This window comes from Epinephelus lanceolatus, chromosome 17 (genome assembly GCF_041903045.1).
Source record: "Epinephelus lanceolatus isolate andai-2023 chromosome 17, ASM4190304v1, whole genome shotgun sequence".
Taxonomy (NCBI): Eukaryota; Metazoa; Chordata; class Actinopteri; order Perciformes; family Serranidae; genus Epinephelus; species Epinephelus lanceolatus.
In genome coordinates this window covers 33,913,700-33,933,215 of record NC_135750.1, presented here as the reverse complement: position 1 = coordinate 33,933,215, position 19,516 = coordinate 33,913,700, and the positions used below count along the sequence as shown (strand labels likewise).

Here is a 19,516-nt window from a genome sequence, read left to right as displayed (position 1 = left end):
CACCTCTTTTTGAACAAACAGTGATGAATTACTTATATGAAAGTATATTTTTTCATATTATTTTTTATTTTTAATGATGTATTTTAATTGTATGTAATGGTTGTATGTATGTGTGTGTGGACCATTTGAGTCCGTAAAAAAGATTATTCTATAGGCACAACAAAAATATGTATTTAGAGTCCTGAGGGTCAAGTTCAGATTTTGAGGAAGAAGGTGAACAAGGAAAATCTCATCACTTTCTGCAGTACTCTAGGCTGGACAGGCATAGACTTAGCTGGTGTTTTAGTGATAAGATATATTACTTGCAATTTAGTACACAGGAACATAATGGTTTACTTTGCATGGACAGTAATCACAACCCAAGTGGTTGTGCAAGTCTTAGTGTAAAGCCACTGCAGTATTTTCCCCACTGCTCAGGTTGCGTAACATTATATTAAAAACCCATTTCAGTGTTTAATGATTTCTGGTCAGGAAAGTTGTTCTGATTGACCCTTTTTCTTCTTTTTCCTGCTCTTGAAAATGCCAGGCCCCGACCCATTGCTGTGCAGCAGCTATAATAATTTCATTTCATTTTTATTCTTAATGTTAAGTAAACTCTGCAGTTTTACTTTCAAATCCTTTATTTTTAAAATCTGGAACTACTGTCACCTGTAATCTACCAGAAATATAACAATGATAAGAGAATAGTTCTAAAAAGCCATTTACATGTACTATTAGATTCCTTCAGACCAAGACGCCATACTGACAAAAGGAAACTCTTTATGGGGCCAAGCTGTAGTTTATTTTGTTTTCTTATGTTTTGTTGTAGTTTATTATTTTGTTTGTAAATATATGTGGGTATGCTAAATTACTCTCTATAGGTTTCAAACAAGCAGGCTAACAGAGTCAGGATCTGATAAGGGTCTCAAAGACTGAGTGACTGGACCAGGGGCCTGTATCACGAAGCGAGATCAACCTTTCCTGGGTTACCCAGACCTATCCTGGGTTGACTAACCCTAACAATGGCAACCAGGATAATCGGTATCACGATGCTGGATATCACGGTACTTGGACTCGGTAACTCAACCCAGGGTTGCTTTATCAAGAGCCGTGAACGCGCATGCAGCGGACCAATCACAATCATGAGAGAAGCGCAGCGTCACTGAGCATCCTCAGAGCACCGTATGTGAGGGGAAAAAAAGTATTTCTCGTAAGGATCAGAGATTAATTCGACTAAAATATGAGGAGGAGAAAAGCAACATTAGAGAAAAGGCCAACACTGTGGCAGCTGCAGGAGGAGGAAACATGCGTGGCAACACATAACAGGATGAATAATGTTTAGTTTTACTTTAGATTAGTTTATTTGCACATAATGTTAAAAACAGACAGTATAAACAAGATTTACAAGATTAAAAAAAAGAAAAGTGCCGGAGAGGTTAGAAGCCACTAAAGCCTTATCAAAGAAATTCCCCTGTCAAAACATCAATAAAATCACATAATAGGGAAGAAAAAAAAACAGGTCAGGAAAGAAGAAATAGAGGAGGAGAGAGGGAAAAATCAAGACAAAACAAGGTAGCAAATAAAATGATGTGTAGGTTAAATTACTCATCACTGGTTCAAGTAGCTACAGTACCTGTACCTGTACATCTGACACTGATCACACCCTTGAATCCCATGAAATCAATGCTGCGCAGATGAATTGGGTGTATTACAATTATCATCTAACATCATTGCGTCTGATAAATTGGTCTTCTTTGTCATAACGTTATATATGCTACAATAAAGCTTAAAGCTGACATCACAATTAAATCATATCAACACCAAATTGATAGTCTGAATAAAATCATCCTGATATTGAGCTGTGTTAGAAATTAACAGCTGCGCAAAAATATACCTAGTCTCCCTGTTTAAAAAACAAAAAGGAAAATCCCTCAAACACCATGAAGTGTAGACATGATACGCTACTTTCCACATTTCCAGCAGCAAAGCTGTCAATTAGGCCCATTATCTTTAACAGGGATCATTTCCTCCAACAAAACAAAATGTTGGCACTAATTAATGGTGCTATTAAGTGTCCGCAAATGATCAGTTTCTTTCTTATGAAGGGGTGGGATGAAATTTCGACTTCTTTCCACTCCTTTTTGAACAATCTTTTCATTGTCTGGTGTTGTTGCTTTCTTTTCTTTTTTAATGTTCAAAATAAACTTTCAAATCAAAATCAATCAAATGAATTAAACTTCCCGTCATGACTGGGCTGCATTTCTGTCAGTGGAGTCATTTTTTTCCGAACAGCTGATTGGCCAGTGGGTGGTGCTTTTTATAGGATGAGATTCAACCCTGAACTTACCCTGCTCCGGAGCAGGATAGCCGTTCAGAGTAAGTTACCATGGTGATCTACCCCGATAAGAACGGAACCGGCTTCGTGATACAGGCCTCAGTTGACAGGGTGAACTGTAGAACCGCTCTTCGTCTGACCCTTCGCCCAGAACCAATCTGCCATGGGAAACCCTACCAGGGGCAAAATGCCCCTGACAGCATAGCTCCTAGGGTCATTAGGGCACTCAAACTCCTCCACCACGATAAGGTGACGGTTCTTGGAGGAGTAGCCTATTATTATTGCTATTATTATTATTATTATTATTATTATTAATATTGCTATTATTATTATTACTATTCATACTATTCACCTCTGGGAACTCCTTCAAGACTGTTGGAAAACCATTTCAGGTGACTACCTCTTGAAGCTCATGGAGAGAATGCCAAGAGTGTGCAAAGCAGTAATCAGAGCAAAGGGTGGCTATTTTGAAGAAACTAGAATATAAAACATGTTTTCAGTTATTTCACCTTTTTTTGTTAAGTACATAACTCCACATGTGTTCATTCATAGTTTTGATGCCTTCAGTGAGAATCTACAATGTAAATAGTCATGAAAATAAAGAAAACGCATTGAATGAGAAGTGTGTCCAAACTTTTGGCCTGTACTGTATGTATAGTTAACTTTATCTCAGCACCACTTTATGTCACTATGGTACGTTGTAGTCTTAGTAAGGGGATTACTTACTGAACCCACTGAATGAAAGACGCCCATCACTCTCCATCTGGTCCTGGAGTCGTCCATCCTTCTGATCTGGTCCTGGAGTCATCCATCCTTCTCATCTGGTCCTGTCTTGGTCTTTCGCGCTGTCGCATCTTGTGTGGGGGGATCTGGTACACCTATAAATGCCTAAGTAAAAGAGACTTGGAGACTTGTCTGTCTGTTAGTAATAATTACTTTCCCTCTGTTTGTTGTATCCACCTCCACCTGAAAACACAGGACAATGCAGCAGAGTAGGCAAAAATACAATGTGATATTATTATACTGGTCAGTGACAGAAATACTTGTGTCGATGTTGTCACGAAGTATAGACTCACCTTTCTCTGGTATAGCCACCTATACTTTATAAAGGAAAATAGATAACAATAACATGCTTCACCTGTTAACTGGACTCAACCCTGACATCCCAAGTAACTTTAGGCCAATCTCCAACCTACCCTTTCTGTCCAAACTACTGAAAGATGCTGTAACCTCCCAACTGAAACACCACCTCTCTGTCAATGACATGTATGAAACATTCCAATCCTGATTTTGATCAAACCATAGCACTGAAACTGCCCTGCTTAAAATCACTAATGACCTCTTTCTCTCCTCTGATGCCAGAAACCTCAACATCCTCATCCTCCTCAACCTCAGTGCCGCCTTCGACACCATCAATCTCTCCATCCATCAGACTTCAGACAGACTTCAGTTCATCTCCATCAATAACTGCAAATCCCCCACTGCTCTCCTCCTCCAATGTGTCCCCCAAGGTTCAGTTTGGTCCCCTCCTCTTCATCCTGTACCTTTCCCCCCTTGGTCACATAATCCGCCGTCATGGTGTCCAGTTCCATTGCATCGTCGATAATATCCAGCTCCTAATCTCCACCAAGACAATCTCCACTGCCATCCACTCAACCCTGACAAACTGCATCACTGAAATAAAATCCTGGCTTCAAACCAATTTCCTTCAATTAAACTGCAACCCATCTGAAATTATCATCACTGGACCAAAAGCAGTCACCAAATCCACCCATAACGTTACCCTCAACATCGATGGCTCCACAGTATCCACCTCACTCACATCCGAAATCTTAGCGTCATTTTCGATTAATTCCTGTCCTTTAACTGACACATCAAACACATCACCAAAACAGCCTTCTTTCACCTCAGGAACATCGCCCGCCTCTGTCCATCCCTCTCCTCCTCAGCTGCAGGACTGTCTGATGGTGGAGGAGCAGACAGTCCTGCAGCCTTCTTTCACCTCAGGAACATCGCCCGCCTCTGTCCATCCCTCTCCTCCTCAGCTGCAGGACTGTCTGCTCCTCCACCATCACATTCCAACAGCACACTCCGCTCTGCCGATGCCAACCTCCTGTTCCTCCTCCATCAGGAACAAAACACAAATCCTGGGGGGGGACAGGGCCTTCTCCATCGCTGCTCCCATCCTCTGGAACTCACTCCCCAAATCCATCCAAGACTCCCCCTCTCTCTCCATATTCAAAAAATCACTCAAGCCTCACCTGTTTTGATTAAATCGCTGACAGTTTCTTCTCCTCATCCCTTATTTGTTCTCTTGTTTGCTCCTTGCCTTTTTTTGTTGTTGTTTTGTCCCTGAATTTGTAATTCAGAGTGCATTGGAAAGTGCTATATAATTATAATGTATTATTATTATTAACTCAGCACTGGAACATCCACCCAGTGTCATCAACTATAGTGGAAAAAGTAAAATGTAAATAAAAAGCCCTGGTGCAAGAGGCTACCGAGGGCTGTGTTAGCCTCGCCAGACGGAAAGGCTGCATGGGGCTTTACCCAATCACTGGTAAACACATCCACCACCATCAACTATTAGTCAAAAGTAAAATGTAATTAAACAGCTCTGGTGCAAGGCGCTACCAACAGCTGTGTTAGCCTCGCCAGACGCAAAGGCTGCCTGGGACTTTATCAGTCCTTCCAGGCACAAAGGTTTCCCAATCACTGGTAAATGCATCCAGCAATATCAATGATAATAAAAGAGTAAAATGTAAATAAAAAGCCCTGGTGCAAGACGCTACCGAGGGCTGTGCTAGCCTCGCCAGATGCAGAGGCCGCATGGGGCTTTACCCAATCACTGGTAAATGCATCCAGCAATATCAACCATATTAAAAGAGTAAAATGTAAATAAAAAGTCCTGGTGCAAGACGCTACCGAGGGCTGTGCTAGCCTCGCCAGACGCAGAGGCCGCATGGGGCTTTACCCAGTCACTGGTAAATGCATCCAGCAATATCAACCATATTAAAAGAGTAAAATGTAAATAAAAAGCCCTGGTGCAAGACGCTACCGAGGGCTGTGCTAGCCTCGCCAGACGCAGAGGCCGCATGGGGCTTTACCCAATCACTGGTAAATGCATCCAGCAATATCAACTATAATAAAAGAGTTAAATGTAAATAAAAAGCCCTGGTGCAAGACGCTGCCAAGGGCTGTGCTAGCCTCGCCAGATGCAAAGGCTGCATGGGCCATTATCAGTCCTTCCAGACACAAAGGTTTCCCAATCAGGGCCGTCAGTCTTCATCGGAGTCGCTGTCATCGGGCTTCCTCGGGTACTGGAAAGAACTCGGCCAATATCTTCTGGGCATGGAGGAGCTGGAGCCGGAAGTGGAGGGTGCAGAGTTCCTGTAGTCCTCTTCTCCGCTTCTGTGTGTGGAGGAGCTGTGGCCTGAAGCGGAGGGTCTTGGCTCTTCATCGCAGTCCTCACAGGTCTTCCTCTGCCTCTTCCCACTTACCTGAGGTGTATCGCTGTCCTCCCTGCTTCTCTTTGTGGCAGAGCTGAGGCCTGAAGTGGAGGGTCTTGGCTCACAGTCGCAGTCCTCACAGATCCACCTCTGCCTCTTCACACTTACCTGAAGTGTGTCGCTGTCCTCCCTGCTTCTCTTGGTGGATGAGCTGAGGCCGGAGGCTGGGGGAGCAGAGTCTTCAGACCGAGGAGAGACTGTGGGCAGATCTTCAGGACGCTCCACTGGCTGTGCAGGAGGCTCCTCTTCATCCTCTACGTCCTCCTCTTCCTCCTCGCTCATGGACCCGTACCCGGAATCTTCTTCACTCTCCAGGGCTCTCCAGTCCTCATCGTCAAAGTCTAACATGTCATTGTCTTCATCCTCGGTGTCTTCATCGTCAAAGTCTATCTCGTCAATGTCTTCATCCTCAGTGTCTTCATGGTAGTCCTCCTCAGCCTCAGCCTCAGCCTCATCCTCTTCATCAGAGTGAACTTGGGGAATGAGGTTACCTACCTGTACATCACCTACCTGAAACTCAACTTCATCATCGTCGAGGATCCAGATGACTTCAGGGGAGCCATCTGCCGGGTACTCGATGACGAAGGACACACCATCTGAGGCGGGGGAAAAAATCAAATACTCAAATTATAATATCGTGTGACTATTTGCACCCCAGTATAAATAAATCCTGAACTCTACCCCTCTCCCACCTCTCTCACACACCCACCCTACTCCTCAGGAGCCCCCATCGCCCTCTTCCCTCTCTTCACATCAATACAATCACACACGCAGACATACACACAGTACTAATGGCACTTTAAGGACTTGGACTTTTCTTGCACAAGTTTTATATTTTATATTCTTGATATTGTGCCCTACTGTATATATGTCTCTTTGTTTTTACTTATTTTTATGTTTTTACTTATTTTATCTTTATATTTATAAGCCTGGGCAGCTGGAGGACTGCTCCAACAGAATTTCATTGTTTTGTGCAATGACAATAAAGATTATTCTTATTCTTATTCTTAGCCTTGGCCTCTTAACTGGGCTATTTTCACCCCTGTATGACGTATGACAACAAACTTTGCACGTACAAAAAAAACTTAACTGACGCAGACCTCCTGTCTGTTTCTGTATACTAAAACCATTTCCCTCAGTGGAAACAAAGCTTGTATTTACTTTGTATTTCACAGATAAGAAACTATAAATTGTGAAGACAGTAAAGCCTCCACTAAAATAGCATTTTAAGTCTTGTGTGTGATTTATTCTTCAGGGATTTATAGGTTTCATATGAACAGAGGAAATCTCAACTTGTCACTAGGCTAATTTATACAATGTAAAATGGCAAAGGCTTGTGCTAATGAGGTTAGCATTTTGTATTTGTTGGAAAACCTGTTTAGTATGAAAGTTGTTTTATCGGTCAATCTTTTGAGTTGTAATGGAGCCAAGCTGTGTGCCGTTACCTTTGTTAAATGTTGCTGTTGTCCCTGGTTTTATATGAAAGAGGAAAAGATCGCCGGCCACTAGGCTAACCTATACAATGTAAAATGCCATAGACTTCTGCTAGTACGTTATAGCCTATTTGTGGGGAAAATGTGTCCAGATAAAGACAAGTGTTTGTCTGTGAATGCTTCAAGTTATAGTGAAGCTGATTTGTGTACTTGTTTTTCAAATCGTCTCTATTAAGCCATATTTAATGTGTTTTAAATCATCTAAACTTTACAGCACTTCACAGAAACCTCTGCTGCTGACTAGTGTTTTGGAGGTGTAACTGCAGACTGACACAGACACACCACCAGCAGTAAAACTGCTCACAACGGCGTGGGCGACATGCGTATGGTCTACGCACAACCATAAAACCGCTTAAAGAAAAGACACTTGGCATGGTTGCATTGTAATGGTAGGATAGTTCGCTATGTAGCTAACCTAGGTCCTGAGGGTTGAGGTTGAGAAGATAATAGTTTAGTTGTACAAATGAGAGTAGGCTACAAATATTTGCACCAAGGTGGGTATAAGCAGCACACATCACTATAATCCAGGGTACGAATAGCATCTGCTTCTAATTGTACCTGGTACAAATAGCAATATGTTGATATTTGCACCAGGGTGAAAACAGCCCTTACCTTATAATATATTAGCCATATATTATAAGAATTTCTGATTAAGTCTTTCTTTAAGTATTTTGGATTGAATAAGCAGCAATCAAAATTTAAATTGGAAAACACTACAACATACACATACTAAATACAGCTGCACTACATCAGTATCAAAGTTCACCAACACACAAGGGGCTACACCTTCTAACAGTAATATCAAATACTGTGCAACTCAGCCTCCAGTTTGAACAGATGACAGCATGACAATCAATTAATGCTGCATTATATAGCATCAAATAAAGCTGCAGTAACAATGTGATCAATCCACATCACTTCAGTGATGACAACATGCCCCATGGTTTGCAGTAAACAGCGTAAATGTATTTCACATGCGTCGCACTACATGCGTCATTACGTACAGTGCACCATGGCTACATAAATCCAAAAAATACCTCAGTGAGCTCTGTGCAGACTGAACGACAAGTTTCAAACAAAATACCATACTAACGAGCGAAGCGCATTTCAATATTAAATATTGAAAATATGTTTATTTAATATGATATAGCCTACTTTGACACTAAGACAACCAGATAGAAAAGGCTTCAACAATCAAAACAAACGAACTCAGGAGACTGTGCCCTGGTCTGATCACACCTGTGCATCCTCACGTCCTGACGTTCGCTCCTAATAGTGCCATCGTTGCCATGGCGCACAACATGATAACATTTTTTATATTTTTTAAAATTCGGCCCGGTCGCCATCTTTTTTAGTAGTAGAACTGATCACAGATTGTCACATGTCAATAATTTGATACCCTCAAATAAGCAGTGTTTTCAAATCACTACATTAATTATTAACACATTCCGCACATGTCCCGGTAGATTTAATACATCCTGTCCATCAAAAACATCAACTTACTCGACAAGCCGTGCATTAGTGTGATAACTAGAATGTGATCATTAGAAATTAGTGTCTGTTTTCACCAAATCTGGAGTTTCTGACAGACCTAATAACATGCTGTGAACTGTTCAACTTTTAAACCCAAACATTTACACTAATTTCTTCACTGATAAACCTTTTAACAATTTCAGAGGTCGTGTCAACCATTAACATGCTAAAATAAATGTAGAAGTTGTCTTACCTAGGTTTAAGTCCTTGGGAGCCATCTTCGGGTTCTCGGCAAAGTTGAGTGGTCCAGAGGTTGAAAAGTATTCTCCAAAAAGTTCGCTTTCTGCTCAAATCTCAGAGTAATCTTTCCACAGGTTGGTTCTGGTCCAAATCCAAGTGCAAAGTGAGAGATCACAATGATCTGAAGGTCTTATAAACGTGACCTCGGCCGGGTCACCGTTCTGTTTCTCTGACATTTGATGTCATAGAAACAACGCGCGTGCCAGTGACTGAGACAGAAAGACTGACAGAGACAGAAAGACTGACACTATTCAGTTAGGCCTATATTTTCACATTTGTTCATATCTCAATTTTAGTTTCAGGCTACTTGTCTCTTTTATTTTTCACTGATTTTCATTAGCATTTCTCTCTCTTTTATGACAGTGTAGCTGCTGCTTCTGTGTAATTACTGTCATTATTAACCCATTATTAACTAAAAACATTATAAATCAAACCATAGCCACCCGTAGCTTTATAATGCAGCAAGGCTGTAGCCATAGAGTTAATATTGTGGGAGATCAAATCTACCAGGTGCCCCCAGTGTTGACACTAAACTGAAATAAATACATAAATAAATAAATAAACTCAAGCTCATTTTCTATTAGTCTATATTTTATATCATTTATCAGAGCAAAGCACAGCTAGCCTTTATGAATATACAATAAATCAAAGCTAGTAATGTCTACACAGATTACACATGCAGCACAACATTAATGACTGACACTGTAACACCCATAGTTTTCCATTTTATAACACATCTAAAAGTAATGACAGCACAGTGTGACAGTGACTGTACCTACCAGCAGTTCAGTAACAGCTTCTGCTGAGGTACGGCAACACCACCTGTACAAACCACACACAGAACTGCAGCACACTGTAATACCAGAATACCAGTAATAATAGTGATAATTAGTCTACTTTATATTTAATCATAATTACATTTGCTCGTGATTATTTTAGACAATAGCAGGGTTGTCTGTTGTAGCACAGCAACATTTTTTGTTACAGTTTTCATAAATATACTGGGGGCGCTGGAGGGGGCAAAGCATACAGCAAGATAAATATATAGATAAGTGATATTACAGACAACAGAGCCTCCCCTCAGCATTCAACCATCATTTCTTGGTCTAGGAAGTGGCTTCCAGATAATATTTGATAATCTAGGTCCTGCATAATCAAGGAATGGCGTCCTTACATGATAAAATACACCAAATTTACCTCTAGACCAGTATGTCACATATTCCATGGGTAGGAGTGTTGGTGGCTTGTTTGAAATCCATTTCAGTGATATACATTTACATGCAGCATATGTTAACACACTCAACACTTTCTTCTGTAAACCCTTTGTAGGTGTGGCATTCATAGCAGAAGGCAAAGTGGATCCAAATCTAATTTTTTATTGAAAACCAAATTTAACTTTGAAACAGCTTTCAACCAAAACCTCTGAATATGTACACATGTCCATATAGTGTGTATAAAACAACCAACCTCCTCACTACACTTCATACACAGAGCTGACTTCCTGGGGTCCATCTTGTGTCTCAGTTGAAGAGATATGTGGAGGCAATGCAGCAGCATGAACTGTTGTTCCTTTGTCCTTTTGCATATGGATATGTTATGAGTATGCTTGGTCCTCTCCTTTTTATCCTTTACATCTGCTTAGTAACATCATCCGCCGATATGGCCTCCATTTCCATTGCTATGCCGACGACGTCCAAATCCACCAAATCCATCACTACAGCAATCTGCTCCACACTTGAAAATTGCCTCACTGAAATGAAATCCTGGATGCAAACTAACTTTCTACAACTCAACTGTGACAAATAAGACATGATCATAATCGGCCCCAGTTCCCTTACTAAAACCATCCATAATTTCAGCCTTAATGTTGCAAAAGTCGGCATGGTGGTGTGGTGGTTAGCACTGTCGCCTCACAGCAAGAGGGGTCCTGGTTTGATCCCGGGTGTGGGAGTCCTTCTGTGTGGAGTTTGCATGTTCTCCCTGTGGGTTTATAGGTACTCCGGCTTCCCCCCACAGTTCAAAGACATGCAGATTTGTGACTCTAAATTGTCCATTGGTGTGAATGGCTGTCTGTCTCTGTGTGTCAGCCCTGCCAGGGTGTACCCCTGCCTCTGCCCAATGTCAGCTGCCCCCTGCGACCCTCAAGAGGATAAGCATTTAGAAAATGGATGGATGTTGCAAATACTACACTTTCTCCATCTCCACATCTACGCATCTATGGAGTCACTTTCGACAGCAACCTCTCATTTGAACCGCACATTAATCATATTACCAAAACCACTTTCTTTTCATCAATATTACCAAAACCGCTTTCTTTCATCTAAAAGAACATAGTTCGGCTCCACCCCTCACTCACCTTCTCCACTGCAGAAACTCTAATTCACGCATTCATCACATCCAGACTAGACTACTGCAATAGCATTCTGGTTAATCTTCTAAAGTCCTCAATAAACTACAGTACATCCAGAACTCTGCTGCCCGTCTCCTCACCCAGTCCCACTCCCGTGATCATATCAGGCCCGTCCTTCAGAACCTCCACTGGCTCCCAGTACCTCAACACATTCAGTTCAAAGTCCTTTCCTCACCTTAAACCAGTCCCCATCTTACCTCACTGACCTGTTGCACCGTCACATCCCCTCCGCAGTCTCCGCTCCTCTGATGCAAATCTCCTCTCTCTACCACACAGGACCAAGCACAAAACCTGAGGGGACAAAGCCTTCTCCACTGCTGCTCCCTCCCTCTGGAACTCTCTCCCCCAACACATCCGTAACTGTTTAATATTTAATCCCCATCCTTGCTCTTAACTGTGTTTTACTGCTCTTATGTTGTTGTTTTTAACTTGTTCTTTCTGTTTTTTTGTAAAGTGTCTTTGAGTGTTTTGAAAAGCGCTATACAAATAAAATGTATTATTATTATTATTATTAAATATCTATCTTTGTAGCTTCATCTATGATCTGCACCCAAATGTCCTGAGCCCATGTTTGTATGATTGCACAGTTCACTTTGCTGGACTTGTACAGGGCCTCATAACATCGCCTTACTATAAACTTATTGCTTTGTCTTTTATTAAACTGTAAAAATCTTTTAACTTTTTGGAACCTAAAAAAAATGTGTTTGAGGTAGTTTATGTTTCAGTTAGTTGGTCAAATGACATCATACTGTCTCTTTCCAATAAGTTTTTCAAAATTGTAATAGCTGCATTTTTCTACATAGAAAACCCATTATCTGTCATCCCTGGGGGATTTTTTCTTTATTTGAGTGATTGGTGATAAAACATCAGTTTTATTCCCATTTCCTGATCATATCCCAATGCTTTAGTGTAAATGTAACAATTAAATTACCACCTGTAACCGCTAATTCTTTCCAATTCAAAATAAATAGGAGACTAGTCGGTGTTAATGGTTTACTCAGACTGAATACTTTAATATCTAACCAGACTAAGTATCTGGATTATTTCATACCCAATCTACCAGATAATGAAAACAGGGGCGGGGCTTCCATGGTGGCACCTAGAACTGTTTGTTCTGGTTATTCTGCATATATCGTCTCTTACACAAAGCACTGAGATGTTTATTAAACAGAGCTGAGCTCTACTGGGTAAGAGCATAAGATACGACTGTACATTGTGAGAATTTATTGTGTTGCTTATTCTGTTAAGACTTCTTGTTTACAACATAGCGTGGATTATTGATTGATTCTAATTTCAATGTTGACACTAACAGTGGAAAATGAAAAGGTCATAGGCATCTTCCTTACAAGGGGAGAGGTTTAATGCGGCCAACAAATGCAAGATGAAGACATAAACAGTGTGTAACTGTGCAATCTAAAGAAAGAAGTTGTTTGTACCTAACAGTCAAAATATTGAAGAGAGACGTCAGTGGTAGCCTTCATTTTTGTTACTTTTGGGTGCTTGCCCGACCTCAGTAGGTAATTTTTAAATTTCTAACATGGGGGATGGACCATTATCTGTGCCCTCAGTGTGGATTTGAGTGGGTATGTTTGCTCAACTGGATTTGAACTGCCCATGGGATTTGTAGAACATGCCATGTAAAATTACTTTTCTGACTCTTCGACTCTTCTTTGACTGTTGTCTCTCGTCTCGTCTTTACTGTGTGTGTGTGCGTGTATGTGTATCTCACTCACTTGAGACAAAACACTTATCATAATGCACAGATTTGACTGGCTAAGAAGAATCACAAAAGATGATTTAACACCTGCAATTGGTCTGTGAGTTTCGTAGTTGCTTAAACAGTGTTCCAAAGCTGTCCTGATTCAAAAAGAAAATCTCTGTTAATATTAAATAATTCTCAGTGGTTTATTGATGATAGGTCTGGGTCTGGATAGGATAGCGCCTGGGTCTGGAACTGAGGGATGGAGAGGGATGGAAGGTTAACAAGGGGGATGCAGTTAGGTCATTTTGCTAACAAAGGAGCGTCCACTTCTTATCTCTCCTCAGATCGCCTCGTGGTCAAATAAAAGCCAAAGGGAACATAAAGCCCAGTCTTGTTACAGCCAATCATAATGTTAAGAATTGGGTTTTACATTTCTCATTATTGACTTTTCTGCATCATGATACAAACTTTCAAGAGAGAACTGCGATGCAAGTATTGATTTTTTTCCCCCACCCATAGTCTTTATACTGAAAAAGGCAAGAAAGTATTTTTTATGCTGTCGATAGCTATGGAGGCATTATGTATATTCCATTCTTATGAACCCAGTAGCTCAAGAATACCTCGAGGGAATCTCTTCAAATTTGGCACAATTGTCCCCTTGGACTCAATGATGACCTATTTAGATTTTGGTAGTCAAGGGTCAAAAGTCAAGGGGACTGTGACCTCGCATCCATCTCAGTCTCGTGAACATGATATCTCAAGAACACCATGAGGAAATATCCTCCAATTTTGCACAAACGTCCAAAACGCCACAAGAGATTTTGGCCATAACTCAGGAATTCATATGCTAATTATGACAAATTTCACACAAACACCTCATAAAATAAAATGATGCAGTGATGCCATTATATGTCCAAAAGGTCAAAGGTCAAACTTTAGTGTGACATCATAATCAGAACAGAAGGGGAGACATTTGGTCAGGTACTGAATTGGTGACACTAAGCTTGAGTGCCAAACTTGAAACTGTGCTGATTGTATAGATCATCTTTGCTGCTGGAAGAAGATGTGTGTGAAGCATCCACACTTTAGAATACATGGCTTTCATCATCTTTATTTAAATTATTGTTTGCTGTCATGGTTACATATAAGTCTGAATTAACATGGATATAAACTGTAACTGAAACTTGACTGGTTCTCGACGGCATACAACCACGAGGCAGTAATTCTAGTTTACAACAGGGAATTACATTATTGCCATTTTAACCTTTGCATTGTGGGTAATTCCCCTGATCAAAATCAATTCAAAAGAAATAGATTTGTTATAAAACATCTTATCCATAGATAAATCATATTTTTTCCTTTTTAGAATAATCAACTCTTCTGTTTTTTGACAAAACTCTTCACTGCAATCAAACACATCGGTTGCATTTTAGTGAATATCACTGCATATCACAAATCAGTGTTTCTGAAGCTTCCATTCACTCTGTACGACTGACAGGAACAACTATCATCGGCCCCAGGTTTGAACCATATTCATTATTACAAGGATTAAAGTATGGGTGCAGTTTTTCAGTAAACACACACTCAGTAAACGAGTGAATGAGTGTTGCGGTCTGTACATCATAGAAAGAAATTTTCCCTCCATCATAATCCACAAACACGCCGATCCGCTCCACTTTCCCAAAGTGTACCGGAACATTTGGAGAACCGTAGGCTTCAAACTTATCCTCTTGGAACCAGATGAACCAGAGTCCACAGCCAGGACTCCAATCAATCTTCACCTTCCTCTGGATTGATGCTGTGGCCACGCCCAGACACCACTCCGTCTTCTCACCCACAAACACTTCGAAGTAAAACTTGCGTGAAGAGAAGCCTCTCTGTCCCAGAACTCCAAGATGTTTGGTAAACATGTTTGGGCTCAGATTTCGGTCTCTCCTTGAGCCCATCCCATATCTCACCTGTTTCCTGTCATTGGATACGATGAGCCGACGGTGAGCTGTATCAGGGTCGAGCTCAATGTTTTCCTCATACTGCTGCACATAGCTCAGCGTAGCATCGTTTGACACGTCTGTGCCGTCAGAGAGTTTTTGTATTTCTGTATTCATTTTGTTCAGCAACATTCGCAGTTGAGACACTGATTTGTTCAAAGATTTCTGTACATGATGTATCTCCGCTTGTCTGTTAAAACTAATTGTGGGCAAAGCCACTGTGTATGGTATAGTGGGTGGGTTTGGGATACTCTGGAGGAAACAAAGCTGGTCCTCAGTCTGTTTCAGCTCCCTCAGCTTAATCGCTGTCTTCTGCAGCTCAGTGATCTCTCCCTCCATACTGCTGATAAACCCATCTGCCTGTTTTTCTGCTACTTTCTGTTTCTCCTCAATCACCTTTACAAGATCTATCTGGCTCTTCTGGATCTCACAGACCAGTGCTGTCATGTCCTGCATGCAGTTTGCTATCACATCTTTGGTTTCTGTCTTGCTTTGTTCTACTGACTCCTTTACGGCTTGCACCTTCTGCATTCTTTCCTGGATCATCTGCTGCACTTTGGCTTCAGCGTCTTCCAGCAGAGCCTTCGTTTCTTCATACGCTCGCTGCAGAGGAGCCACGACATGATTCACGTGGTGCAAACCGGCACAGATGTCACACAGCAAAACCTGGTCATTATTACAGAATAAAGTCAAGAGTCTGGTGTGCTCCTTACAGATCCTGTCCTCCAGATTCGCCAAGGGGTCAATCAGTGTGTGTCTCTTCAGGCCAGCAGCTCTGTGATGAGGCTCTAGATGGATGTCGCAGTAAGAAGTCAAACACTCCAGACAGGATTTGACAGCCTCTAGCTGGTTGTCAGTGCAGATATCACACAGCACCGCTCCACCGCAGCCGGCCTGCTGTTGGTCCTGGCTCCTGATGTGAGCGTCTGTCACTTTAAGCGACTTGAACTGTGATGCAAGCTCTGAGATGAAAGTGTTGACCTTGAGGTCCGGTCTCCTTTCAAATGCTTCCTTACAGACTGGACACTGGCTGACTGGTGTGTTGTCCCAGTAAGATGTGATACAGGACATGCAGAAGTTGTGTCCACATGGAGTGGAAACTGGCCGAGTGAACACATCCAGGCAGATGTGACAAAGAAACTGCTCCTCAGATAAGAGACTGTTGCTGGAGGCCATTTCTGAAAAGAAACAAGAACGGTTAAATTATGGCAGAAACTTCACAGAAACACAACACAATGCTGAGATTCAAAATGCATTTTTGACCTTAGAAACAGCAAAAAAAAAAAAAATCTTATTCAGTGGCTGCTGTGGAGCTGTCCATCGAATCACATGATCTAAATCAGCAGATGGAGTTTGGAGTTGCAATGGAACTGAAAATGGTAAAAGTGACTTCTTTTTTTTTCAGCGCAATTTGAAGAACCCTGTGGAGTGTTCCTCAAAACAAACAAAATTTCTGTTAACATTTATTGTTTATTCTCAGCCCAGCAATGTCAATAGATGTTGATATTTGGTTGAATTTAGGTCGTGACATCAGGTGACCAAAATTCAACGTCAGGACGTCTAATGCCAACGTCAATTTGATGTAGAATATTTTGTTTGGTTTAAGTTGTGTTGTTAAATGACCAAAATCCAGCACCTTTCAAACATCTCATGCCAACGTCATTTTGACATAAAATAAATACGCTCCGTCATAAGGTATGAAAAACAAAACCTGACGTCTACAAAATGTCACAATGTTAACGTCTGCACAACGCGTAATTCTAATGTTGTTAGACAGTGAGAACATCATCAACCTAGTTTTCATTTCAGACAAAATTTAAGGTCTGTCTGACACAAGAGTCCAACGTCTTTCTGATGTCATATGACGTTCATTGCCAGCTAGGATTGCATTTAGAGCTGAAAGAATTTGTCGATTAATCAAACTAATGACTTCCCACACATTCAATTATTTTCATTTCAATATAAAAATCTGGCACCATATACTGATTTTCTATTTTTTGGAGCTGGAACATTCATTAGGTGTGCTGTTGGAATATATATATATATATATATATATATATATGTATATATATTGTTTGGTTATTCGTTGCTCCACACTCTTGAGGTGCAGAGCATACTCTGGGCGCAGACGGAGCAGCAGAATGCCAGGCGCAGTGAAAGTGATTTTTTTATAATTCAAATTTTTATCTATCTATTCAGTGAAATCTGAACAAACCATCAGTGTTGTTATTGGAACTCAAAATATCCACTGGCACCTGGTAGGCTAGCTACTCATTCTTAGACCCAAAATAGTAATGCAGCAACCATCATCGTTGACTTCATCACTGACCCTAGCTAACGTGTTCAGAGGGGATGTCTTTTTCCAGAATCTTAGGATCACTTGAGCAGCTGTGATGACCCCTACATTTATCTCAACAAGGTCATGTTTAATATACATTTGGCAATACTGTTCGGTCCCCCATAAGGCATAGCTTTGGTGACTTAGGTACCGTCATACCCAAACACTTCCCTATGTGATCCACAACTTTTTTCCAAAATGGATTAACCAGTTTACATCACCAGATTGCATGTAGCAATGTTTCTGTTTCTGTCTGACATTTCCAACATCAGTTATTAGCCAGTACACACACCCTGTGGAGCTTAGAAGGAATAAAGTAAAACCTATTGCCTCCTTTCTTGCCTAGTTCCCAGTATTTGACAGTATTTTCAACCATTCCTCATTGCTTAATTCACACCCGAGGAACTTCTGCCAAATGATTCTCAGATTTTTACAAATATCTTTTCGTAACACACTGAAGATTTTGTAGAACATAGCTGCCCTGTGTGCTACAGAAGTTAATACTGTGAAAGTGAAACTAACTGTTTTGCACTGGGTTTTAAAAAATTGCTTTCACTGCTGCAGCTTTAGCATTAGAGCTTATTGAATGGCCCTTGTGTTTGGATTATTTAAACAACTCCAGCACTTTTTTATTGTGCACGAGGAAGCAGCATTTCCCAACAAAACTGCTCAATTAGCAGCGAGTGGGATGAAACTGCAACCTACACATAACTGTAACTAAGTTATTAATTTAAAGTAACTTGCCCAACACTGCACATGACACAGACTTTACTCGTCATGTTTTATCATGACAGTTTTGGTTCTATAAAGATTACTTACGTCTCACTGTGTTGGTCTGTAACGGAGAACTGATACCGTGGTTGTTTCCTCTTCGATGTGTTTCCCCGTTCCAGTTTCTTCCTGTGTTTCTTAAAGGGAAAGAGACACATTTTTGTCTGTGACGTCAGAGGCTAGTGGAGGGTTGGATACTACAGCAGTGGGGGCTGTGTTCGGCTCCAGTGTGAGTGTGTTGTGTATTATTTATTGTTTGAGGATAGATTTCTGTTTTAGTTCAGTATAATTCTGCCTGATTGATTTCCTGTCTCTCTCACTTCCCAAAACACATTAGTACAACCCACCCAGGGGAGTCACATAGGCAGGAAAAGTGTGACTGATTACCAAAGGCCCCAATGGGAAGGGGCCCTCAAACAGTCTGAAATAAAAAGTTTGGTTTTGTTTATAGTTTTTTTTTTTTCCAAGTAACTATTGCCGTAACTAAATAAAAATTGGCTAAATGAACCAATTGAAAGACTGAACTTTGTGTTAAAAAATAGTGGAAGCTCTCTGAGGCCCCTTTCACCCCTTAAAGTTGCAAAATGGTTTAGTCCGCACCTGCATAGGATTCCTCTCTAAATGCAGCAAGAGCTGTGTGAGTGACCAGTAACGCTACTGAGGCACCAACATACACCATCATGTCTTTCCCCAACAAAGACATGAGAGACAAACTGGAGCTCCAAAAACAAAAAGAAAGGAAGAAAGAAAGGAAAAGGAAAGAAAGAAAACTGACTTTGTGGGAAAAAGGATCATAGATCAAGAGAGGCAGGGGGAAGATTGCATTTGTATAGGGGCCAGAATTTGGTGTTATGATCCTGAACCCACTTGATACTGTGACTGATAGCAATAATGCTGTTTGTGAGTTCACTGTTTGTTTCAGGAAACACTGAATGCTCTGTCTGTACATAATGATCCATCTTATCTGTTTAAGACAGCCACAGTACTGCACCACCAACACATACCATTCATTCTTAATGCGCTTTTATCATTACTGTGGCCATGACCTGTTGTCTGTATGTTGAGGATAACAGCGTTAAGTATATGGATATGTGGAATATGGATGGTGCACAATGCTGCTTCAAATACTGAGACTTTGCTTTTAAGCAGCAAAATTAAAAACTCCCTGTGGGCTGATAATAAATCCAACAGGACATAAAACATATTTTCAATCACTTT

The 19,516-nt window shown here is 41.0% G+C and overlaps 1 protein-coding gene across 1 annotated transcript; it reads right to left on the bottom strand.

Moving 5' to 3' along the window:
• Positions 1-14,300: 14,300 nt before the first annotated feature.
• LOC117248082 (E3 ubiquitin-protein ligase TRIM39-like) lies at positions 14,301-18,422 on the bottom strand. Its single transcript, XM_033612820.2, has 2 exons — positions 18,347-18,422; positions 14,301-16,367 (listed from the first exon to the last, which is right to left on the bottom strand). The coding sequence occupies exon 2, from the start codon at positions 16,363-16,365 to the stop codon at positions 14,680-14,682; it is 1,686 nt and encodes a 561-aa protein (XP_033468711.1). The 5' UTR covers positions 16,366-16,367; positions 18,347-18,422; the 3' UTR covers positions 14,301-14,679.
• Positions 18,423-19,516: the final 1,094 nt, after the last annotated feature.